Source organism: Cyprinodon variegatus, unplaced genomic scaffold (assembly GCF_000732505.1).
Source record: "Cyprinodon variegatus isolate N-32 unplaced genomic scaffold, C_variegatus-1.0 Scaffold124, whole genome shotgun sequence".
Taxonomy (NCBI): domain Eukaryota; kingdom Metazoa; phylum Chordata; class Actinopteri; order Cyprinodontiformes; family Cyprinodontidae; genus Cyprinodon; species Cyprinodon variegatus.
The window spans coordinates 750,406-775,013 of record NW_015150577.1 but is presented as its reverse complement, the minus strand read 5'-3'; the positions used below and the strand labels follow the sequence as shown (position 1 = coordinate 775,013).

General features: G+C 38.9%; 2 protein-coding genes across 4 annotated transcripts in view; one reads left to right on the top strand and one right to left on the bottom strand.

Moving 5' to 3' along the window:
• Window positions 1–292: 292 nt before the first annotated feature.
• Window positions 293–6,570, top strand: irf7 (interferon regulatory factor 7). Of its 2 annotated transcripts, none has more exons than XM_015375718.1 (10): window positions 293–422; window positions 643–796; window positions 897–1,068; window positions 1,928–2,025; window positions 2,120–2,171; window positions 2,266–2,385; window positions 2,472–2,674; window positions 5,236–5,437; window positions 5,549–5,664; window positions 5,756–6,570. In XM_015375718.1, the coding sequence occupies exons 1-10, from the start codon at window positions 415–417 to the stop codon at window positions 5,951–5,953; spliced, it is 1,323 nt and encodes a 440-aa protein (XP_015231204.1). In that variant the 5' UTR covers window positions 293–414; the 3' UTR covers window positions 5,954–6,570. The 2 variants fall into 2 exon arrangements, with proteins under 2 accessions (XP_015231204.1, XP_015231205.1); XM_015375719.1 differs by having other exon boundaries at window positions 2,123–2,171; window positions 5,756–6,569.
• A 1,265-nt stretch (window positions 6,571–7,835) lies between these two features.
• Window positions 7,836–24,608, bottom strand: part of phrf1 (PHD and ring finger domains 1) — a 26,036-nt gene continuing 9,263 nt past the window's right edge. For both annotated transcript variants that reach the window (XM_015375725.1, XM_015375727.1), the window contains exons 11-19: window positions 24,067–24,260; window positions 23,763–23,885; window positions 21,144–21,298; window positions 18,877–20,767; window positions 15,065–16,227; window positions 14,873–14,949; window positions 13,588–13,728; window positions 9,496–9,624; window positions 7,836–9,407 (exon numbers count right to left, since the gene is read on the bottom strand). In XM_015375725.1, coding sequence (XP_015231211.1) covers window positions 9,243–9,407; window positions 9,496–9,624; window positions 13,588–13,728; window positions 14,873–14,949; window positions 15,065–16,227; window positions 18,877–20,767; window positions 21,144–21,298; window positions 23,763–23,885; window positions 24,067–24,260 — 4,038 coding nt within the window. In that variant the 3' untranslated portion in view covers window positions 7,836–9,242. The remainder of the gene's footprint in view (window positions 9,408–9,495; window positions 9,625–13,587; window positions 13,729–14,872; window positions 14,950–15,064; window positions 16,228–18,876; window positions 20,768–21,143; window positions 21,299–23,762; window positions 23,886–24,066; window positions 24,261–24,608) is intronic.

The following is a 24,608-nucleotide window of genomic DNA, read 5'->3' as shown; positions in this document are numbered from 1 at the left end:
GTCCTCTTATACAGCAGTAAACCATTTTTCCAGATTAGGAAGGACTCCCGCAGGCCTGTGGAGCAATATTTTCTCTCCAGCCTTATGTATGAAAAGGTTAAAGGTTAAAATCATATTAATTTCAGTTCAGTCCAGGAGAAAGGAAATTCCAGCCGTCAGTAATAACAGAGCTGCGGTTTGATAGTTGAAAACAACAATTACTGACTCTCTGAAATGAGCAGTGATGAAACACAGGAAGCTGAAGGCTTCTCTAAACGTGATCTAACACAGGCAGAATGGAGACTTTCAGTTTCCTGAAGGGAGTGAAGTCCTCCCAGGCCGCCAGGAGGTGGAGACACATGATGTCACAGATGTGGGTGTATAAAACTAGTGATTACCAACTGCAGTTTGGAATATTTATGCTTCATCGGAGCAATGCAAAGGTATGCTTATGATTAAACTCATCTGCTTTTTTTCATTTGATCATCTAATATACCGACATGCTTATAGCTGCATTACTCCTGGGTTATTTTCAACCGGTTTCTATGTAATGTTGTGTCGTGCGCTTTATTTTACGCGCAGTTTTTTTTAAGCGCACGTTCTGTTGGTTTTTCTCTGATGAATCGCCTAAAGTCAACAACTATGTGTCATGTTTTCTCTCAGCCCACCCAAACCTCAGTTTGCCAGTTGGCTCATCGAGCAAGTGGAGACCGGCCAGTATAAGGGGCTCTGCTACGTGGAGCAAAACAAATTCAGAGTGCCGTGGAAGCACAACTCCAGGAAAGACTGTAACGATGAGGACAGCAAGATATTCCGGGTAGGTTCTGATTTCACTATCTCCACTCCAAGTGTTTTAATCGCTCCGGTGTGCTAAGATAAACATATCTGCATGCGCTTTGCTTGTTTGTGGTCCACAGGCGTGGGCAGTGGCGAGTGGAAAAATCAACGAGTTCCCAAACGACAAGGCCAGATGGAAAACTAACTTCCGCTGTGCTTTAAACAACCTCTCTCTGCGCTTCAAGATGGTTAAAGATAATTCCAAGAACCAGGAAGACCCTCATAAAATCTATGAGATTATTAACACTGACTGTAAGTTCATGACTAGATGTTTAGAATAGAATAGAATAGAATAGAGTAAAATAGAATAGAGTGGTGTAGAATAGAATAGAGTAGAATATAATAGAACATAGAATAGAATAGAGTAGAATAGAATACAATACAGTAGAATAGATTAGAGTAGAATAGAATAGAATAGAGTAGTGCAGAATAGAATAGAGTTGAAGAGAACAGAGTAGAGTAGAATAGCGCAGAATAGAATAGATTAGAATAGAATAGAATGGAGTAGAATAGACTAGAGTAGGGTAGAATAGAATAGAGTAGAATAGAAAAGAATAGAGTAGAATAGAATAGATTAGAATAGAATAAAATAGAAAATCCCTTTATTGTCCCACAATGGGGAAATTGTGGTGTTTACAACAGCAAAAAGATTATAGAAAAAATTGTCACACAAATGTAGACGTCACAAAGATTTATGAGAATACCATAAAAGTGAAGAGTTAAAAAATAAGCAAATGAAATGCTGAATTGTAAAGTAGTTTTAACCCTATAAATACTGTGCAACCTGGAGAATAGATAACCAATATCCAGCTATGAACATTTTTACAGTAATGGATATTTGAAAATAGCAGCAACATTAGAGATGTGCAAAATGACAGCTGCATGTTATTTAACCGACTAAACTGCAAAATCTGCATGAATTTAACAACTTATTGAGATTGTTGGGAACACTGTTGGTTAGATTACGACCTAGTATTAGTCATTGTAAATGAAAAAAATAAATCTGAAATGTGATTAATTTTATGTTTTCCAAAGAAAAAGAACAAGAAAAAAAACAAAAAGCATATATCTTTTAGAAAACAGGATAATAATCTTCTTTCTTTAACTGCAGGTAACTATGACGATTTGCCAATGCAGGACATCCAGGAGGAGACTGACTTAACTCCAGACATCTTCAGCCAAACCATTGATCTCCCACCAGGAGATGAGGTGCAGCAAAACTCTTAGTGGACTTTTAAACTGCTAACAAATTAAATATTCACAGACTGCTACATACGTAAATGGCAACACATTTTTTCCCCAGCAGAATCTACTGCAGCATTTAATGGCTTTAGATCTTGGCAACCAACCAGCAGGTAAAACCTGTTTGAAAAATCAGTTATTGCATTTTTTAACGATGAGTATGATGATGATGATAAACTAAATGATTCACCGTTTCACACTAAACAGACGATCAGCTGCAGGAGAGTAATGCTCAGCACGATAATCCCGTCTTCAGTAATTGTCCTACTGTAACTGAGAACACCCCACAATATATACCTGATGATCAACTGCTCTACCATCACCAGGGTATGTTGATAAAAAAAATACAAATGTCTGATTGCAAAAGAAATTTTTTATTTTTAACATACGGTAAATATATTTTCCCCCATTAGTAAATCCTGCTCCAGTGCTTTGTTCACCTCAGCAGCCCAGTCTGTTTGACCTGGAGATCTCCATCCACTATAGAAGGAGGGAGATGCTGAAGACGACGGTGCACGCCAACCGTCTTCAGCTCCACTATCACAGCGAGGAGCCCCAATTCAACGCCTATGCTATTTGCTTTCCTTCCACTGAGGGTCTGCTGGACCACAAACAGGTATAACTTTACATCCACAAGACGTTTGATTAGCTCTGATGTAGTACGCACGCCTAAACACTCTCATTTCAACAAGTAATTAAGTTCAAACTTATGGAAGGTAAAGAGTGCCCCAACACAACAAAAAAATAGTTTTTATTAATTTTTTTATTTAAATGCAGGTTAGCTGACAGCTTTGGCTGAGCGCGGGAGAAAAAATATTAGATATGGGCCTATACCCTTTATTCATTTTGATCAATCAATCTTTGAATGAGGTCATGCCTAAAAATTTACATTTTTAAGTTACCTTTTCTGAAATAGTTAATGAAAAATATTTATTTATTTAAGATAAAAAGAAATATGTATTTCATGCATTCATCACAAAAAAACATAAGATTCATTTACAACATTTTATAACCTATACGGAGGGTGATGAGTGCCAAATTACAATGAATAAATACCTTATTGAAATAATTACTTAAATGTGTTATTCATTTATGAAAACTGGAAATAAAAACAGAATGTAAGTAATACATATTGAATTAATTATAAGGACCGCAGTGAAATATATTGATTTAACTTAATTAATATATTTATTTAATGATTTCATAAATTACCTCGTGTTCCTAGACTGAAGTACAGCATTAATTTATTTAAACCATCACACCCCCATCAAAGTCAAGGAGGCAGAACCAGGGCTGCTTCCATAAAAATGCTAACATCTGATTGGCTGATTCTCACTGAGCAAGATAAGACAATTTCTTCCTGGCGTTCTAGTACTCTAAGCTCTATATAACCACCGGAAAAGGCAGAAATAACATAAAAATGTGCTGCAATTTATTTACAGTACCTTGGATGGGCAACTCCAGCCTCTATATCCCCAGTTGGGTCTGAAATATCTGTGTGATATAGCATGGCGGGAGCTGTCAGACTTAAAAAATAAAAATAAAATTAGCCCCGCCCACTCATGTTAGACCAAACTACGGACATATAGGCATTAAAGAGCTCCTCTATAAGCATGAATGTTTTTTTTCTCAATTTGTTAGACCAATTATCAAAAAGTTGTAAGAGTTAAAATAAATCCAGACCTAAACTTTACAAGCTTATCTGAAAGAAAGAAAAAAAAAAGATACCACTACTAAGATAACTGTTTGAAACAAAAATCCATGCTTTTAATGTTACTCAATTGGTTAATTTTATATTTTAGGATCTGTTTTTAAGTTATTTTTTCTGCTTTTAAATCTTAAATGAATTGGCACCCATACCTCGGTGAGCTCCTACAGCTATATTACCTACTCCTCTAGGTCTGCTGACCAAAAGCTGAGAATAAGCTTAGAGGTGATTACCCATATTTGCTGCTCCACAAATGTGGAGCGAGCTGCCATCACATTAGACAGAGCTCATCCCTCTGCGACTTTAAAAACATTTTCAAAACACACCTTGTTGCAAAAGTGTTTTATAAGGTTTACTTTTACTTTGTATTTTCTTTTAAGATATTAAATTGCTTTATAAATACAGAAAGTATGGTATATATATAATGCCAAAATCTCACATCCAGTTTTACATCTAAGTATTGTTTTCTATAAAAAAAATTAATTTCTGTTTATTTTGCTCCTGATACATGACATGCTTCCAAAAGTCCTATCACAGAGAGCTTTGGAAAAACTGTGTTTAAATATATCCCAAAGATATAAAAAGAAAACTGCAATAAAAAGTAATATCATGCAATACTTAAAGTGCACGGAAAACTTTATGAAACTAAAATACAAATAAATGGCTAAAAATAAACTAGCCCTATTTAAATTCTTATAATTAATTGAAGATTTTCTTCCCATCCCGGAAAAGCATCTGGATATATCCTTTCTGTAGTTTTATGTTGTTGTTTATTAAACAATAAGGAAAATAAGGAGAAATCAAATTCAAAAGATCTGAAGGAATCTCAGCTGCATCAGCCTAAACTCCTTATCGTGTGAAAAAAGTATTCAAACTATTCACTCCAGTTTAATAAACTGAGACCGATGGATTTTATTCAGTCGGCATTTCATTACATATTAGCAAAGAGAGAACAAGACAACACAGAGAATTTATTGCATGGTTATCAGCCCTGTTCTGATCTAGCCAGAGGTTGTCTTCCTTACTTACAATGATGGAAAGGTTGAAGGTTGTGTCAGAGTTAAAAAAAAAACTCTAACCAAAGCAAAAAAACAAATAGAACAAAAAAGTGTAAATGTTTTGAGAACTGCCTCATATTATGGCCAAACAGTCCTTCAAAGTATAAACACCCCCCTTTCTCTTAGACATGTTGTGGCCTTGGAGCTCTGAGGCCGATTAAATAAGTCAGCACTCATAAATTTGTATATATATTCCTACATAAATGTATGTAAAAGGGAATAAATTGGAGATGGATTTCTCCCACCACACTCCTAAAAAGGCTTGTTTTGAATCCCCCCTACTTGTGTCTATATTCAAAGCTGCCTGAATATTATATTTTAATTAAAAAGTTTCTGTCCTTTCACATTAACAGGGGAAACCTGCAGCATTATTAATAATTAACCTAATGTACTTATTCTTCTGTGCTCCAGATTGATTACACAAACCGCATACTGAACAGCATCCAGCGTGGCCTGTTCCTGGAAATACAGGAGACGGGGATCTATGCCAGGAGGCAGGACAAATGCCACGTGTTTGCTAGCACCAGCGACCCCAGCATAGCTCATCCTAACCCCCAGAAGCTGCCCCAAAACACTGTGGTGGAGCTCCTCAGTTTTGACAAATATATTAATGGTGGGTTTTGAAATTTCCATCTTCGTTAAAATTTTACATTTTATAAGATTTTATGAAAGCTGCATTTTTTTAAATGATAATAACCAACCCTTCAATCTGTGCCTGCTTTAGAGCTTAAACAGTTTAAGGAGAACAATGGCCGCTCTCCTGAATACACCATCAACATGTGCTTTGGAGAGAGGTTTCCAGATGGAAAACCGCTGGAAAAGAAGCTCATTGTTGTAAAAGTAAGACTTTATTATTTTGTTTACTCCTATTCATCGTCTACACTAGTCGGTAAAGCAAATTTTTTAAATGTTCTCTCCTTTTCTCCTACAGGTGGTGCCTTTAATTTGTCGATATTTTCATGACATGGCCCAGATGGAGGGGGCTTCATCTCTCCACTGCTCCAACATCAGCCTCCAGATTTCACACAACAGCCTCTTTGATCTCATCAGCTCGGTGTTTTCTCTGCCCGGAGCCGAGGAGCCGCTCTCCACTGCTGTGCCTTTCATAGATCAGATTTTTAAAACTTGATTTCTCGTTGATCTTTAGTGGAAGTGATGTAAAATACTAGCTATTTTGATGCACTCAGGTTAATGGGTTAAAATAACTGGCTACTTACAATTAAGGTGAGATTTATCATCACTTATCTCATTTTCCCTTTTTGTTTGCACTACTGAAACACTTGATACTTAAACCACTACAAAAGTACAAACAGTCTTCTTAGATGTTGAACGTTGCAAAAAGATGCAACTCTAAATTTACTGTCAGCTTCTTTTTATTTCCATTTTATATACAAAAATATTTTTTAGATAAGCTCCAATCTTCTTTTTTTTACATCTGCAACAAATGTTTGTCTTTTAAGAGCTGATATATAGCGAATTATACGTTAAGCTATGACTCCTATGCAGCTCTATCCCACAGGGCTTATAAACTATGTAAATACATTGATGGTGCAATTACTTGTCTTTTAAGAGCTGATATATAGCAAATTTTACGTTAAGCTATGACTCCTATGCAGCTCTATCCAACAGGGCTTATAAACTATGTAAATACATTGATGGTGCAATTACTTGTCTATATGTTTTCAAACTTGTACTTATGTTTTCAAACAGTTAAATAAAAATAAAAACCTGAAGATTTTGTGGGTTTCTTCATTACCGTACATGAAATTTAAGTCAGAACCTAGAAAGCACAGCAGTTTAAATTACCAGTGTATTGCATGTAAGTTGGATCTACACAGAAAGTTTGAAATGGTTATATGTTAAAAACAGCCTCAATCACGAGGTTAATTATGAGGTTTATATGTTGGAAAATAGGTGTCTCTTTAATTTCTAAAGGTGATTAAAAAACAAAAAATGAATGTGATCTGGTAATGTGTGGTTTGTCAGAACCTCATGGTGAGTCTCTCTTCTCCAAAGAGCGGAGTTTAGGGAACTCATCCAGGTTTAAAGCCTCTATAAATATATATAGAACAAGACTTTTATGAAAGGGCAAGAGATGACAGTTTAACGGTTCAAGATTCAGTTTTGTAAACACTTTATATTTGCATGTCTGCAATGTTCATCTATTATTGTGTAGAGTTCATGAAAGGTTGTCTAGCTTCTGCTTTTGACAGGTCAAACAGCTGCTGCTGGAAACATGACCGTGGCTCAAGCTGACAGATCGAGGCGGAGCACCTCAGCAGAAGCCCACCAACACCAGCGTGTCATGTTCTACTTTTACTTGTTCTTTTTTAAGTCTTCGTATTAGTGTTTATCTGCTTAGCTGATTGTTAGAGGATAAACCTAAGGCAATAATTCTTGATTCTAGTGATTAGATGTATTAAATAACTATATTTATAATAATTGATATATGAATGCTATTTTATAAAGAGAAAAAACTTTTCACTTTAGAAATATAGGTAATTTGTTAATATATAAATCAGACTAAGAGATTAGCTAATACAAACAACTGTCTTTAGTTTAATCAGACATGAAACCTTTTCTATTTCCTGAATAAAACATTTGCAAATATTACAAAATTTTAAACTAGTATGTATTACTGTAAATATGTGAGGGTATATAAAAAGAGAAATACTATTCTATTTGTAATCACATTTATAGCAATTAAACTTTTATATCACAACTGATAAGATTTACACTTAAAGTTTATTCTGCAAATAAAAAACCTGTTTGCAGGAAAATGTTTCCCTTTATTAATGTATGTAAAGTTTAGCTGTTCTTATAAACACTAGCAATCCACACTACACCAGATTCATATAGGAAACCCTACTCTTATTACCAAAAATGATGAGCAAAGGAGGGACTGAGACAAGCCTTAATCCTTTTGAGGTTGTACTGCTTCAAATCTCACAGTTTACCAACAGTATTAAAATGATGCATATGCCAGTTATGGAAGTAGACCTCAAATGACAAAAATGTCACAATTTTAAAGGGTTTTATTTGTGTCCCATTTGAAAAAACTCCAAGCCTGTTTCATCAAGTTAACTGAACAAAAATCAGAAACATCCAGATGAGTATGAGCACCTTTTTTTCCTCTCCTTTTTTAGCATCTCCCATTTCAAGTCTCTGGCTTCATAAAGCCGATATGCACAGGGTATAAATACAAGGTTCCACAACCCTGCTAGCAAATCTTTAAAGTGAGCAACTTATATACACTAAATGCAACAATAACTTGTTTTGCTGTTTCCAATTTTTTGACAGGCAATACGCAGAAATAAGAACTGAGTCAGAGTTCAACTTGAAACTTAAAAACAAAAAAAGGCTTTGCCTGCTGCTGAAGTTAAAACCGTAACAATGCGAGGAAAAGGCATGTTTACTACCGTCACAGCTCCAGTGAGAAAATATTTACAACATGTGTGCAGCCTATAAACGGATCTCATCAACAAATAAAACAATAATAAACTTAGTCAATAATTACTCGACACAGAGCGCAAAAGGCTGCAAATAGACATTAAAGGAAAAACAACATAAAAGCAGCAGGCTGGACAAAGATAAAAATGGACTAACATTCAATAATGAAGGCAGAAATAAAATCAAGATCATTACTTTGGAGAATACTGTAATTTCTTATGTTTTAAAAAAAACATAAGACAAGAAATTATATTTCTCATATTTGAAACTAACGATAACAGAAACCAAACATTAAAAGCATACAAAAAAAAGTATCGATCTTGACTTTCTCTCTGTTCAACTAGATTTAGTGGATCCAATTTATATATGGAAGACAACACAGGCTAATAATTACAAAACTTATATACCCTCTATAAAAATAAAACAAAGACACCAATTACTCACAACAGGTGACAAACAACTCTTGGATGCTTATATCAAACCTGAACTATTTACAGCTGAATCAATATTTTTTTTTATCACCACTGGTAAAATTTTCTACAAAATTGCATAAACAGTATCTTTCCGTTAGGTGACATTCATGAATATGCATTAACTGCATAGTTTCACCACTTGAGCAACACACGTTTAGTTTAGCTGCTCATAAACAACTCTGTATAGACAAAATAAATAACAGGCAGCAAATAGCCAGTATCTCACAGGGATATGGCAGATGAAGAAGACCATTTGATTCATCTTTCCACTTGATGGACACATGAAAAGAATCCCTTTCTACTCAAAAACAACCAAGGAAAAAAGACACAAATGGTTGGTGTTCAAGTCCTTTTGAAGAGATTTTATGGTCAACCTCATGCCAGCAGCAAACATTTCGGAAACAGTTTCATATGAGAACTGAGTTCTTGTTATAGTTTAATGTTGCTTGAGATACAGATGAGGCTGGGGATGTGGCTGTCAGTGTTCTCGGTTCCTCATGGGCTGTCACAGATTTTCATTGGCTCACTCTGATCTTCAGGAATCTTTGTTGAATCCTCTCCTTTTTTATGTTTCCTTGCGTGTTTGTATTTTTCCACATATGCCTTGATCAGATTTCCCACTTTCACTGGGTTGATTTCCCCACTCTTGCTGTGGCAAACCTTGTGAACAAAAGACATTTACTTTTAAAAAAAAATAGTCATTTACATAAAAATAAAAAAAAAGAGCTTCGACGTTTGAATTGCTCACCTTCTGAACAGCTTTACGGAGAATCTCTTTGTATTCATCCTTGTTGATGTCCCTCCTTTGGTAGAAAGGCTTGATGGCCAACTTCACTTCTTCAACGGCCCTTTCCTGCATGTGCAGCTTTTTCAAATACTGTGGGGGGAATAAATAATTCCTTTTTAAGATATAATGTAATCATTTAATCTTAAGAAGTTTTCACAGATTTTATTCCCAAATATTTTGCACAGTTTATTATATAGGTTTTCTTGCAGTTGGAGGGCAAACAAGCAGACAGAGAAGCCTTCCCACAACATGGCACTGACTTTCACTGGCTTCTGTTTTCTTTACAGAGCAGCTAATATCAGTTCCTTAAACAGCTGACCACAATCTGGCAAGGAAATCAGTCAAATTAGTTGGTTGGGAGAATAGACAAAATTCTGATTTCGTAAAATGGGGGAGGCAAGTATTTTTTAATATAACTCATATATAACTTCAGTATTCTGTGTTTATTTCCTCCACTTTCTCCACATTGTGACCATCCAATCAGAGACCTGATTCAGTGGCGCATCAGATGTCTGTAAACGGAGCTTCTCAGGAGTGACAGTGGTGACAGGTAATCACACAGGAAAAGACGGAGGGCCAATCAGGAGCTTGTCGGCAGTCTAAACTCAGGGAAGCGAGCTTCAGCTGGATGTTCAGCCTGAGCTGCGGTTCTCTGCATGGTCCTAGTGCTCGATGAGTATCAGCGCACTGCAGTGCAACATTGTTTTTGGACAGTAAAAAGTGCAGGGGACCAAAACTGACTTTTGAAAAAGTGCAGGGGACATGTCCCCCGTGTCCCCCCCTCCAAATTACGACCGCGGCTGGGAGTAAAGCTGTATTTGAGCCTGGCTGTTTAATTTGTCTGAATGTGTGAATGGTTGTATATCCTGTTTGTCTCTGTGTTGCCCTGCGATGGACTGGCGACCTGTCCAGGGTGTACCCCGCCTCTCGCCCATAGACAGCTGGAGATAGGCACCAGCATTCGCGACCCCAGTTGGGACAAGCGTGTCAGATAATGGATGAATGGATGGATGTTTAATTTGTCCATACAGAGTTCCTTTCATAAATATAGGGAGTAGCTAATCATGTAGTCTGACTCTCCCTCAGGGTGTCATCAGACAACTTAAAAAACATTCCATCATTTTAGCTTGTCACTTTAGAAACCTATATTAATCAACCTTAAATTGTATTTTTTATTTTAGGGGAGTGGTGGCCTAGTGGTTAGGGCATAGAGCTTGGAATCCTGAGGTTCTGAGTTTGAGCCCCATTCCCACAGATAGCTAGCCTGGGTGCCAGTCCGAACTTAGTCCCGCCCACAAGGTTTGAGTTCGGGGAAGTTCGGTCTGGCTCTGCTCCATAGTAGCGCGAGTATTATAGCCCACTGTCAGGCGATCCAATCAAATTGTCAGGGCGGGCTTTATACGATGATGGACAGATGATNAAATATAGGGAGTAGCTAATCATGTAGTCTGACTCTCCCTCAGGGTGTCATCAGAAAACTTAAAAAATATTCCATCATTTTAGCTTGTCACTTTATAAACCTATATTATTCAACCTTAAAACTGATTTTTTTATTTTAGGGGAGTGGCGGCCTTGTGGTTAGGGCATAGAGCTTGGAATCCTGAGGTTCTGAGTTTGAGCCCCATTCCCACAGATAGCCACTCTGGGTCTCTGAGCAAGACTCTTAACCCCTAATGACTCCCTAGGTGACCCATGATAGCAGCCAACTGCTCCCCAAGGGGATGGGTTAAATGCAGAGCTAAATTGTTCCAACGTGAGATCAATTAAGCTCAATGATATCATTATTATTATCATTATGTTTAACTAACATCATAACACACAACTAAAACCCCTCATGCTATAACAGACTTTTTGTAAGATAATGGCTGCGTCCGAACGTCCGTCCTAACCCCTCAATCATTGTATAGAGCAAGGACTATATAGTGGATTTTATAAGGTAGTATCCATTCTAAAAGTGTGCGCACACCAAACACCTGAAAATGGAGTACGCTAACAAACAATCCTTATTTAAAAAAAAAAAAAAAAAAAAAAAACACAAAGCCAAGTTGTTATCCTTTAGCTGTACCTCAGAGCTTCAAAGGCTTCACCTTATGTCCGGGCCTCTTCACACCCACATTCAACCATAAATGGTCCAAGCTAAGAACTGCAAGAACGTCACTTCGCATTAAAACGAGCCACCTGATAGTTGTTTATCGATGCAACCACAGCAAAGGGAGCAAAAAATAAGCACAGTTTAACCAAGTCAGAAAAGCATGGGTTTGTTAGTGAAGTGGAGAGTCAGATAAATATATTTGTTAGCCACAGTAATTTAAAAAATAAAGTCCAATAATGGCATCTTCAGAGTCTGATGTATGAACTGATCATATTATCAAGGACATCCAGCCAGCGATGCAGTTATCGATTATATCTCAGATTAATGGATAGCTTCATAGAATTAATTTGTTTCTGAAAGTTTCTTTAGCAAGACTAAAATAATTGTTGATTTCATTAAACACCTGTGAGGGACTTTGTGCTGGGAAGAGCTGGTTCTCAGGAAACCCACAGTGGTTTACAGCTACTTTTAATCAAAAGCAAAAAAAAGGACAAAAAAAACTGCTAAAGCAACAAACCCATCTGTAAGACTTAATATGACCAAAAAAGTCTTGTTTCAGCTCCATCTTCAATTTAGATATTTAATTTTTTTTTGTAGATAACTTTGGATCTTAAATATACTGACTGGTGTGTGAAGCCATATTAAAAAGGATTTAAACCTATAATTCATAAATATATCTTGAACTCAATATATACCATGGATTGTTTGTTATCTATATTCAACTATCTTTCTTTAGGGATGACATGGGTTTATCAGGGCAGTCTGTGCAAAACTGGAAACAAATCAGCACATATATCCCAGGGCAAGGCTCTAGGGAGTGTAATTCATTGATAAATCAGGCACCATATTGACCCAGGTATCTCTGAAAATACATTCCCTCCTTGTTGTTCCATTTACAACGTCCAGCATAGTTAAAGCATCAGTCAGGTACCATAACGTACAGGGAGTTTTAATGGTATTTAATCTTCACAGCAATTTGTGTTAAATTTATATATTTATCTGTCGTACAAATCACCCTGTTATTCACCAGGGAAAGAAATGTGATGTTCAGGAAACATTTAGTGCAAACTCTAAGTTTAGATTTTAAATCTAAACTGATACTTGTTTTTTCTTTTTCTTTTATTTTTTTTATTTGTGTATCAGATGTGTTCAGCAGTGCCAGCATATATCACAATGAAGTTTCAGATCCGATAAAAGTTCATCTAAGATGAAAGTTTCATGTGAAGTGAAATGAAATGTCTGAGAGGAGTTCTGATGCATTCTGGCTTCAATTCTCCACCTCAGTTACGATCTGCGTCACCAATTTCTCCTCTCTACAAACCCTGGTTACCTGGATGGATGGGTCAGAGCTCACAAAGCAGATAACAATGCTTGCATGAAGTCAACATGCTCAAGTTTCAGGCCCTGCTTTGTGTGCGTACGCAAATAAGACACCTGGTTAGAGGCACAAGGTAAAAGAAGTGCCTCAACTTTCTTGTATTCTAGTTTTTTTTTTGGGGGGGTTGTAATATATGCTGTTGTTGAATGATTTATACTTTATGTTGTGTGGGGAAAAGTTTTAATGAAAGAATTCGGATTTAGTTATTTTAAATGTTGAATGTTGCAACTGAAAGTAGTAGTAGTGCTATACGATCTGTTTATGTCTACACGGGCCAATCGGGGGGAGCCTCACAGAAGAGTTATGTTGCTGCCCTACCCGTCACAACCCATTTTGCCTCGTGTGAGGAGAAAATCAACCTTTGAGAGCATGTAATCCGCGAGTGAAGGTGCCAGACAGAAACTCGTGTACAAGTAGAGAAGCGTAGGAGGAACGGGCGCGCCCGCCAAGCTATTTTCTCACCCCAAAGCTGCAGTTCTTTGTGTGTTTAATACACTTGCAAATTTGTTTTGCTCTCTGAGGTTTTGCCATACTATACCTCATCAATATCTATATGCTAAAAAGAAAACAATCATATTGTCACCTTGTCTTTCCTTGACGAATCCCCTTCTTCTGCTTCCCTTTGCTCAGTGGTTGCCAATTCTTCGGGATTGAGGCTTCCAGAACTTGAGCTTGCAGTCTGTAAACCAGCAACACTTTTCTTCGAGGTATCACCAACAGTGCCCTGTAAAAGTAGCAAATATGAAATAAACCCAACCTTTAAAATTAAAATCCAAACATAATAACTGCTTGTGATACCCTTGGTGGCAAGGCAGCCATAAAGGGCTCATATTACTTGGCAAGGAGATTGTTGCATCACTCTGAGAACTTGTTCCCCCCAATGTTGGCATTCATTCAAGCTGGAGAATATTAGCCTAAATGGCCTTTTTTGGGAAATGCCGCAGGAACTTAATCAGATTTCATTCATACTTTGGGCAAGGCCAAAAACCTTTCATTTTTTCTTTTCTGAAAATAGAGTTGTGCCAGTTGATTTGTCCCAACCATTGCCCTGCTGCATAGCTTAAAGTCCGAAACAGATGGCCAGACATCATCTCTCAGACATTATCTGAAGACAACAGAATTCACCAACAAGTCATGCAGATGTGTAAAGATCCACTGTGTTGTGACGGAAACAGCTTTGTAACTTTATTCCTGCATGATAGATATTAAGACTTTTTCTTATTGTGAACTTATTTATATTGGTGTGTGGCGCTTTTGAGTTAATTAATGTAATCAGTTGTATTCTAAATGTTTCTGGATTCAGAGGGTTTTGACAGAAAACAGCTCTGAGTTTGTTCAGTGGAATTCAGTCAAATATGTGGTTAATTATAGCTTAGGGTGGCGGTTATATATTTTCACACAAGGTCAAAGTTATTTGGAAGCAAATTCTTTTTAAGAACTCAGTTTACCCAAAACATTTTACATATAGCAAGTATTTAATGAAAATAATTCAACACAGCATCTATATTCACTATTCATTTTCTATTGTTCTAAACCAGTGTATATAATTGGTGCATTCAATCAATCTGCACATGCACATCAACAGCAGATCTAATCATGTCCATTCACAAGTGTAGGCTTGTTCTGCACAACAGATTTTCCTTTTAATTTAGTGGTGAAAGGTTTTCTGAGGTGTCAGTTCTGGTTTTGTTTTATCTGAAAATGCTTCAGTATCAGTTTCAGTTTCAACCATGTGACTCTACAAAGAACACAGCCTGGATCTGAAGTAAACACTGCTGCCTAATGGTCATAACTAAAATGACACTGAATGGACATTTAAAAGCAGGAAGAGAGGCTCATTTGTACTGCAGTAAGTTACTGATTCCCACCTGATTGGATTCCTTGACAGGCAAAAAAGGTTTGCGAGATCCTTCCTGCTTCAGCTTCAGTTTATACAGTGCTAGCTCTGAGGAGGAAAAACAAACAAAGCAGAGACTGAGAGCAGGTCTCTGAACATTGCTTTTCATGAACATGAAAGAAAATGGCTTCTTAAAGTGAAACAGTCCAGTGAAAACACTTACTGCTGGCTGATTTCTCTGGCCTAGGCCCCTCTGGCTCCTGTATGTTCCAGGTAACACGCTTCACTTGCGTCTTGGACTTTGATCCAGTCAGTGATATCTGCTCCCCGCCATCCTTCCCCTCCAAAGCTTCTTTCTCGTCTTTAGCTTCTAGACTGATGGGCTCTGATTGGACAGGATCTAAACTGTCCAGTATTACGTCAACATTGAAATCATCATCAGACTCTGAGGGTTCCTGTTTTATAGGGGCCGCTGCCCCGGATGTGTTTTGTTGTTTCCCAGACTCTAATGAGTCTGCCTCAGACTCACACACGGAGTCATGGGGGGGGTCAGCAACAGTCATTGTAGGAGGTGAGGAGACAGAAGCTGAGGAGCAGTCCTGTGTAGGACTCGACTCAGATTTGGTTATGATTGCTTCACAAGACTCCATCTTGATATGATCTTCCATAATCTCCTGATCGCTCTTTGATACTGCTGAGGAGGGTAGGTCCTTTTCCTCGCTTTTCACTTCTTTACCAATGGGAAAATCTTCAAACATATCCATAGGTTTTGGTTTTTCTTTTTTAATTTCTTTTTTCTTTTTTATTTCTGTGAAATTTTCTTTAGTTTGGTTCTCACCTCCTTCAAAATTTTTGTCTTCATTTTTAACCTGAGGGACAAAAGCACAGGAAGGAAACTCCTGCTTTTTTAATTCAGCACATTTGTTCTTCTCCAAGTTTCTTTCTGAAATGTCTTTCTCCTTTTTTCGGTCATTCGTTTCCCTGGAGGATAAACTGCTTGAAGATGCAGTTTTGTCTGTAGTTCTGGTGGATCCTTCGGTTTTCCTTCTCTCTCTTGAGCAGAATCCGGTTCTTTCTGTTCTGTCTTTAGATCTTGAATCCACTTTGTCTCTGGAGGAGACCGTTTCATGTTCTCTGGCACCATCTTTCCTCCTTTCTTTAGATCTGGACCGGGATCTTGAACGGGATAAACGACGCTTACGATCCTTCGATCTCGATCTTGTTCTGGACCTGGAGCGCGACTTGGACCTTGATTTAGAGTGAGATCGACGGTGTCTTTTCTCCTTAGACCCTTGCCTTCTCTCTGTGGGTTCATTTCTCTCCTTGCTCCTATATTTATGCTTCTTCATCCTTGAACGCTCAGTGCTGCTTGAACTGGAACAAGATCTAAAAGACAAAACACAAGACAACAGCAGGTTTAGACCACGATTAAAGAACTAATCCATCACTGAATGAATATAACATCTTCAAAATGTGAACTAAGCCCAGTTAAAACTCCATGTTTTGTGAAGTGAAAACTAAAACATTTTGTCAGTTAATTGAGCACATTTGTGTTTCTATAATAGGTGGTAAAACTTTTTCAATATGGAGCTGACGATAACCAACGATATCCTAAAATCTCTCATAACTTGTGATTGAGGTAAAACCTTTTTGCTTAAAATATATTTAAGTGGCTTTTTGGTAAAGGGGTCAGAGTGGCTATGCAATTCCTACTGTGAAGCATGGAGGTGGTAACATCATGTTTTGAGGGTGTTTTTCTCCATATGTAACAGGGCGACTGCACTGTATTAAGCAGAGGGTGGCTGGGGCCATGAATGGCGAGATTTCTGAGGGAAGGAGAACAATCTCCTTCCCTCAGCTAGAGCATTGAAGATGGGTCGATGCTGGGTCTTCCAACATGACAAAGACCTGAAGCACACAGCTAGGATAACCAAGGAGTGGCTCTGTACGAAGCATATCAAGGTGGTTCTGGCAGGGCCTAGCCATTCTCCAGAACTAAGCCCAATTGAGAATCTTTGGACTGCGTTTCTAAGCAACAGCCCAGAAACCTAACTGATCTAGAGAAGATCTGTGTGGAGGAGTGGGCCAAAATCCCTCCTTCAGTGTGTGCAAACCTGGTGAAAAACTACAGGAAGCGTTTATGTCTCTTACAGTGGCCATGCACCTACGATGACAATTTCAGATCTCTACAAGATTTCTTATTGGGAGAACTTGCAAAATAGCAGGGCGTTCAAATACACTATTCAAAAAAAATGAAGGAACACTTTGTAATCAGAGTATAGCATCAAGTGATTTAACACTTCTGGGATATTGACTTGGTCAGGTAAGTAGCAGAGGGGGCTGTTAATCAGTTTCAGCTGCTTTGGTGTTAATGAAATTAACAACAGGTGCACTAGAGGGGCAACAACGAGACGACCATCAAAACAGGATTTTTTTATAGGTGGAGGCCACTGACATTTTTTTCCCCTCCTCATCTTTTCTGACTGTTTTTCACCACTTTAGCATTTGGCTAGGGCCACTGTCACTACTGTTAGCATGAGGCGCTACCTGGACCATACAGGGGTTGCACAGGCTGTCCAACTCCTCCAGGATGGCAAATCAATACGTGCCATTGGCAAAAGGTTTGCTGTGTCTCCCAGCACAATCTCAAGGGCATGGAGGAGATTCCAGGAGACGGGCAGTTACTCCAGGAGAGCTGGACAGGGCCGTAGAAGGTCTGCTTATGGTCTCAACCCATAAGCAGGACCGGTATCTGCTCCTTTGTGCAAGGAGGAGCAGGAGGAACACTGCCAGAGCCCTACAAAATGACCTCCAGCAGGCAACTGGTTTGAATGTGTGTGACCAAACAATCAGAAACTGACTTCATAAGGGTGGCCTGAGGCCGGCGTTCTCTAGTGGGCTCTGTGCTCACTGCCCGGCATGGAGGAGCTTGATTGGCATTTGCCACAGAACACCGGAATTGGCAAGTCTGTCACTGGTGCCCTGTGCTTTTCACAGATGAAAGCAGGTTCGCCCTGAGCACATATGACAGAAGTGAAAGGGTCTGGAGAAGCTGTGGAGAACGTTATGCTGCCTGTAACATGGTTCAGCATGACCGGTTTGGTGGTGGGTCAGTGATGGTCTAAGGGAGGCAGATCCACGGAGGGATGCACAGACGTATACAGGCTAGACAACGGCACCCTGACTGCCATTAGGTATCAGCATGAAATCCTTGCACCCATTGTCAGACCCTATGCCCTTGCAGTGGGTCCTGGGTTCCTCCTGGTGCACGACAATGGGATAGTATGCGGCGAGAGTATGCAGGCAGTTCCTGGAGGATGAAGAAATTGATATCATTGATTTGCCCCCATGCTCGCCTGACCTAAATCCAATAGAACACTGCTGGGACATTATGTTTCGATCCATCCAACGCCGCCAGGTTGCACCTCAGACTGTCCAGGAGCTCAGTGATGCCCTGGTCCAGATCTGGGAGGAGTTACCATAGGACACCATCCGTCATCTCATTTGGAGCATGCTCCGACATTGTCAGGCATGCATACATGCACGTGGGGGCCATACAAATGACTGAATACCATTTTGAGTTGCTGCAATGAACTTTCAGCAAAATGGACTAGTCTGCCGCATAATTTTTTCACTGTGATTTTTTGGGTGTCTTTGAATTCATCCCTCTGTAGGTTGATAATTTTCATTTCCATCAAATGATGAGGCATCCTTTTGTTCATAACACATCACCCAGTCCATATCAGTATAAATAAACAGCACGATTTTTTTTACCCAATTGAGATCTGATGTGTTTTCAAAGTGTTCCTTAAATTCTTTTGAGCAGTGTACTTATTTTCCTCACTGTAACTGAGGGTCAGATTTTTTTACATTATATTTATCTTCATTTGTAAATAAAATAAATGTTACATTAAGTGTAGAAAACATTAAATATTGAATTTCAAGTTTTTTGCAGGACAAAATCTTGCCATTTTTAAAGCAGTGCTCAATTCTGAGAACAACTCTGCCGTACAACTTAAGCAGATTTCCGCTTACCTGGATCGCCTTCTTGTCTTCTCTCTAGAGCGTGATCTGGACCTCCACCTCTTCCTGTGAGTTTGGTCTGGTGATCTGGTCTGAGAGCTGTCAGAGGTGGAGGGTGCCCTCCTTCTCTCTTTTGACCCTGATCGTCTTGAGCTCCTGTCTTTCTCCCTACCTTTGTCCCTTTCCTTCTTTTTGCCTCCCTTATCAGAGGCATGGCGATTTTCTTTTCTGCCTCGGTCCGTCTCAGAGCTACTGGAAGGCTGATCTTTTGATATTTTGGAGGGCGGGTTCCTGTCGACCAAATCTCTTACTAGGGCACTTGATGAGGCTGGTAAATCTGATTTAGTGTCTTCCGACTGTTTCTTTGAGATGGTACTTGAGCTGGAAGCTGATGAATCATCCCTGTATTCGGTAAGATATCTCCTGGACGTTTCAGCAACAGGTCCACTGCTTTCATCAGGATTTTTCTCAGATTTTATGTGTTCTACATGTTTATCAGCAGAGGTTTCAGTATCTGCAATCTCACTTTTTATCTTACTTATAACCATGTGACCACAACTTTCAGAGTCACTTCTTTCAGATTCGTCTGAATTTGGTTCTTTCTTAATTATAGTATTGAAGAATTTTCGTTTCTCAGACTTAACTTTGGCTAAATTTGATTCCTTTTCATCTTTTACAAAATCTGCAGAAAGAATTCTTTCTGGCCTTACAGTTTGCTGCAAACTCACGGGTATTTCCTGTGAAGCGTCAGTCTCCTCTGATTCAGCTTTCACCTGCACCACATCCTGGCTTTTTAGCACAGGACCCTTGTTACTTCCTAAAGTTGGAGGTTTCCCTCTGTTTGTGCCAGACTGAAGGCTCACCCCCAAGCTTGTGGCCTCTGCTTCATCACTGGAGCTACTTGAATCAGATAGAGTGGGATTAAAAGGATCATAAATATCATCTTCTTCCTTACCGACAGTTCCACATGTTGCTAGAAGTGTTTTTTTGTCCTTATGCATTTGCTTCTTTTTTGCCTTGTCTTGATCTTTTTCCCTCCACTGTTCTTTTATGTTGCTTCCAGCTGGAGAGGCTGATGTAATACTTAACCGCCTGGCATGCCAAGAGTTCCCACTGGAGTTGATACGAAAGCTTACAGCTGAGGATGAAGAAAATGGAGCATGTCGAGCCTGGCTTGTAGAAGTGGTGGAGGAAGAGGAAGCAAATGAATTTGAGAATGATGAAGATGAAGTGGCCCTTTCAGATCTGTTCTTATGGGATTGACTATCAGAGTGGCCCTTTTGCTGATCAACACTCTGCTGTCTTCCTTGGTCCCGGGAAAGGCTCGTCATAGCATTTTCAGGCAACCATAGACCATTGCTCGTCCCGGTAGAATGACTACTTCCTCTACTACTGTCCAAAACACCACCATCGTTTGTGACACTGCTGCTCTCTCTTTTTATTTTTGGTATCCGAGGAAGCACTGATACATCCACCCACATGGGCTTAACAGGAGCTTTCTTAGATTGGGACTGTGACACAGTTGTTCCTTTGTCCCTGACAGAGTCCTGGTGGCGGTGTACAGATGGAGAAGGTGCTTCCCTTAGGGATCTCATCCCATTTGTTGGTATTGGTCTGTTTGGACGAGGCGGCTGCAGATTTATATTTGCTCCAGAAGATAAATCTGATTGTGGTCTCGGTTGGTTTTGGTTGGATGACAGCGGAACGATGGAGGGTAAATGAGATGAGCTTGGAGCTGAGGGTCCGTTTACAGAGGTAGGTGAGGATCCCGGTAGATTCCCATCATGGGGCAGAGATACCGAGCTGTCTCCTAAGTTACGCAAATATCCTGGGCTGTTCAGGGTGCTGATATCACTTGAACTACTTGTTTTCCTATGAGTTGGGATTTGCGTAGATGCCGTCACTGTAATAGAACATTTTTGGAAACAGTGCCACATTTAAAAACCATGTTCAAACATTTGATCAGAATTTGTTAAGGGTTTCATCATAATGGCTAAAGATTGAAACATTAGCTACATCACCAAACACTGGAATTAAACTCAGTAGGAAAAATAATTTCTTTTAACTGTTCGATTTAATATTTATTTCTCTAGTAAATGAATTAATTTTGTTTATTAACTTCTTTTACAAGGGTGTCCTGGCCAAGATAAGAATCAGCACAATGTACAAAGGGCAGAAAAGTCATATCTGTCCACTAGTCAATACTTTATAAGCCTTTTTCACTATTAGTTTGATATATATATATCATTTTTTTAAACAAATCTGCAATACACACTTACTTGGTTTTGAAGCTTTAAGAGAGCCATCCCGACTAATTACAACATCAGAACTGTCCATCAGGAGTAGGCTTTGTCCAGACAGGATGCTTCCAAGTAAATCAGGAACAGGAGCAGCCTCAGCAACACTCCCCGATTGTGGGAAGTCCACACCTCTCCTAGAGCAGCAAAACAAATTATGAGAAATCCCCATCTCAGGGGTGTACATAGAAATTTTGGGGAGCAGGAGCTCTAGCATTGTTTTGTGTCCATCTGTGCACATACCTGCACTTGATCACCACAGATAAAAAATATAGGATTGTAAACAAAATCAAGCTGCATCTTTTTTTAAAAAGTCTATTTTTTTAATCCTTGGATTCCATATGACTCAGTTAATTTATCATTTAAAATGTGTCATCACCTGGAAAGCTGACTTTTTCATGCATGCTAGGCTTAAGTTAGGCCTGTAAGAGAAACTGTTGTGAAGGTGGCTTGGTTTTTATTTATTTTTTTCTACGTGGGTTCCAGAAAAAAACCAACATGGGTGGACTCTCATTTAAATACAGAAATTATAAAAAGGGTGCCAACATGAGCCCAACTACCTGTCCTCATCCCGCCTAAAGGGGCTGATTCCTACAAGGACCTGCAGGAAGCCAGTAAGTGTTGCTGAGTGTGTGTAACAGGCTGGGAAAACATGGTAAACCATGACAAACTGCTAGTGTTGCTAATGCTACAGTCAGATGAACCTGCATACACAAGGGTCAAAATCGACAGTGTGACTATAGCAGCAGAAAGTGCTCTAGACCTGTGACAAAATGCCCCAATCTAAAATATTCCTATTCTACAGCTTACAAACATCATGTATGATGGGCAGACAAGAGAAATGGACTTAGTCTACAGGAGAAGAAGACAGTAGTCACTCCTTTTCCATTGCCACTCAAAAGCCTGGGGCTTTTCAGAAGCACAGGTAGCATTTCTCTACATATTTACCCAGGTAAATTCATTTTCCTGGGGTTTTGGACCCTCTAGAGACCCATTATTTTGTGGGATTTTAAACAGTTGTTTGTGTAGAGCTATAGTGCTCTGTTCAGCCAGCGGCAACAGTAACAAAAGGAGCTGACCGTGCAAATGTTTTTGTTTATACCCAATGCTTGTCACAAAATACGTTTAAAGACTAGACCTTAATATTTCATCTTTGTAGTCAGCCTTTCAAGAATTCTCCTACTTCGAAATCTGTAATGAAGCTGCTGAGGCCAATATGGGCTGCCTACTCAGCAGCGATGTGGAGTGAGAGCTCAGGTAAGCAGAGCCATAGCATTAGCTAGTAAGTAGGTCATTACCCGTTAATTAAAAAGTAATTTAAAGATGTTTTTAAGAGGAAATTACACCTCAGAACCCTAATCTGTGTAATCTGTTAATCAAGATTATGATGGTACTTTTAAATCTGTTTTTTAGACTGGCAGAGTCCCTTTGATAGACCAGTCTGGATGCTAGGCTAGTTTGGCTAACCAGGTGGTAGAAGCAGTGGGAATCCCATGAGAGAGCAGTCAAACCAGGCCAAGGGCTCTGGGATTTTCCACTCTCTGTTTTCATCAGTAGTGACTGAGAGTGAAAATAAATACATGATACATGTGGTGAAAGCTGAAAGCGCCAGAAGATAAACTGTAGTGTTTTGCCAAAAGTTTAGATAAATTAGATAATGTAGCTATTAATACTAACCGGTTGTGCAACAGTTTAAAGACAAATATTTGGAATGATGGCATAATGATTTGAACGAGCACTTACTTTTTCCTGTAGAAAAAAGGAATATGCATTTACCTTAAACCAACTTTTCATATAAACCTTATTTAGTGTTAAAAGTTAAACATATATTTAAATATACAGTTTTTTATGATTCTGTGCAGAGAAGGCTGCAGGGAAGACCACAATTTAGATGCTGCCTTTGGTTTGATGGGATCCTGCCAATCCATTGTCTAGACAAGGACTTTAAGGCATAATGTTTTGACTAAAAACTTTTAGTCTAAATCTCTAAAACTTTTAGAGTTTTAGAGATTTAGACTAAACAACATTTCTCCCAGGCTGAGTAAAAGGGATGCATTTTTATGAATTATCCAGGATTCCCTTCACCGGGGTATACCGTCTTGGTACTGTCAGTTGTAAAGGGGTATTGAGGAGAAGGAGTTGAGGAGTATCATGGGGGTGTAGGAGCGTGTTACAATTTGGTCCCATGAGGATCATGGGAATGAGCCACACTGCCAGGAGTGGAAGAAAATTCAATATATGGTCCATTGCATAATGAGACAAAGGTAGTGAGGTCCACATACTGATGTTATAGAATACCAGTTCTTCTATCTTTGTCTCTTGTTTTATAAAAGCATGATTTTGTACTTATAATGTATTGTCAGTTAGATATATCTGCCTTAGCTGGTTTTGAACTAAATAGCTAAAAAGATCCTAAATTGGGTTTTGTTGAATGCTTAAAAAGACATTCAAACACACAACACAAAACCTAATGATTTTCATTTGGCCATGTTTGGTGTACTACTGCCACCTACTGTTGGTCACAGGTCACTTCAGAAGCCAGTTCTAATGACTGCATTGCAACTATATAGAATTCATAAAAATCCTGGAGAGTTAAGTTACCTGGAAAGGCCTGCAGTGACTGGACGAGCCACAGGCTGATGAGAGCGAAGGGCAGAGCGAGAGATGCCTCGCCTTTTCGCCTCCAACAACGACGTCACCTGGGCTTGCTCTTCAACCTCCTCACTAGTAAAATAAAGAAAATCAATAAAAAAAATGATCACTGCATAAAGCTAAACACTCAAAATTCATAACGACAGGTGCTGTGTTACAGGATAGAACAGTAGTAACTGATGTACCAGGGTTTAGTACGAAAATAAGTAAATAAAAGGCCATCAACACGATCAGGAAGCACTGGGCTCCTTACTGGTCAATGAATGGATCCAGGTCAAATGGATCTCCGTAGATCGAGAGTGATGCTGCTCCAATGTCGGCACGCATGTTGCTCAAAGTGTTCTCTGACGGCCGGTATACTGTTGGAAGTGAAGAGCTCTTCTTGTCCTTAACAATTCCAAGATTATTGGCAATGCGGCCTCTTGGAGTGGCCACCTTTCTTTCAATCTAATGGGACAAAAAATGAAAAAGCTATTAAGAAACAGCTTAGATATCACAAACAACATTTCCTACTAGCCAGTGTTTGCGCTTGGATTATTATCCTGGGGGAGCAATGGTGAAAGAATATAGCTCAAGAGAAAATATTTAATATTCTATACTAGAAAATATTCTATTTTATTTTTGTCCAACTTTTGTCAAAATGTGCCCTTTTTACAAGGATGGGCTGCTGGTAAGATGCAAATGGAACCCTTATGAATATTTTTTTTTTGCATAAAAACCCATTTTCAACAGTTGAAACAGTTTGTAGGTATATAATGATATAAAAAATTGTTTCAGTTGATAATTAACTACCGT

What these genes read in the sequence shown, in the direction of transcription:
- irf7 (XM_015375718.1), top strand. An exon ending in TCTTGGCAACCAACCAGCAG is followed by an intron (nt 2,172 to 2,265) that starts GTAAAACCTGTT and finishes CACACTAAACAG; the next exon opens with ACGATCAGCTGCAGGAGAGT. An exon ending in GTCTGCTGGACCACAAACAG is followed by an intron (nt 2,675 to 5,235) that starts GTATAACTTTAC and finishes TCTGTGCTCCAG; the next exon opens with ATTGATTACACAAACCGCAT.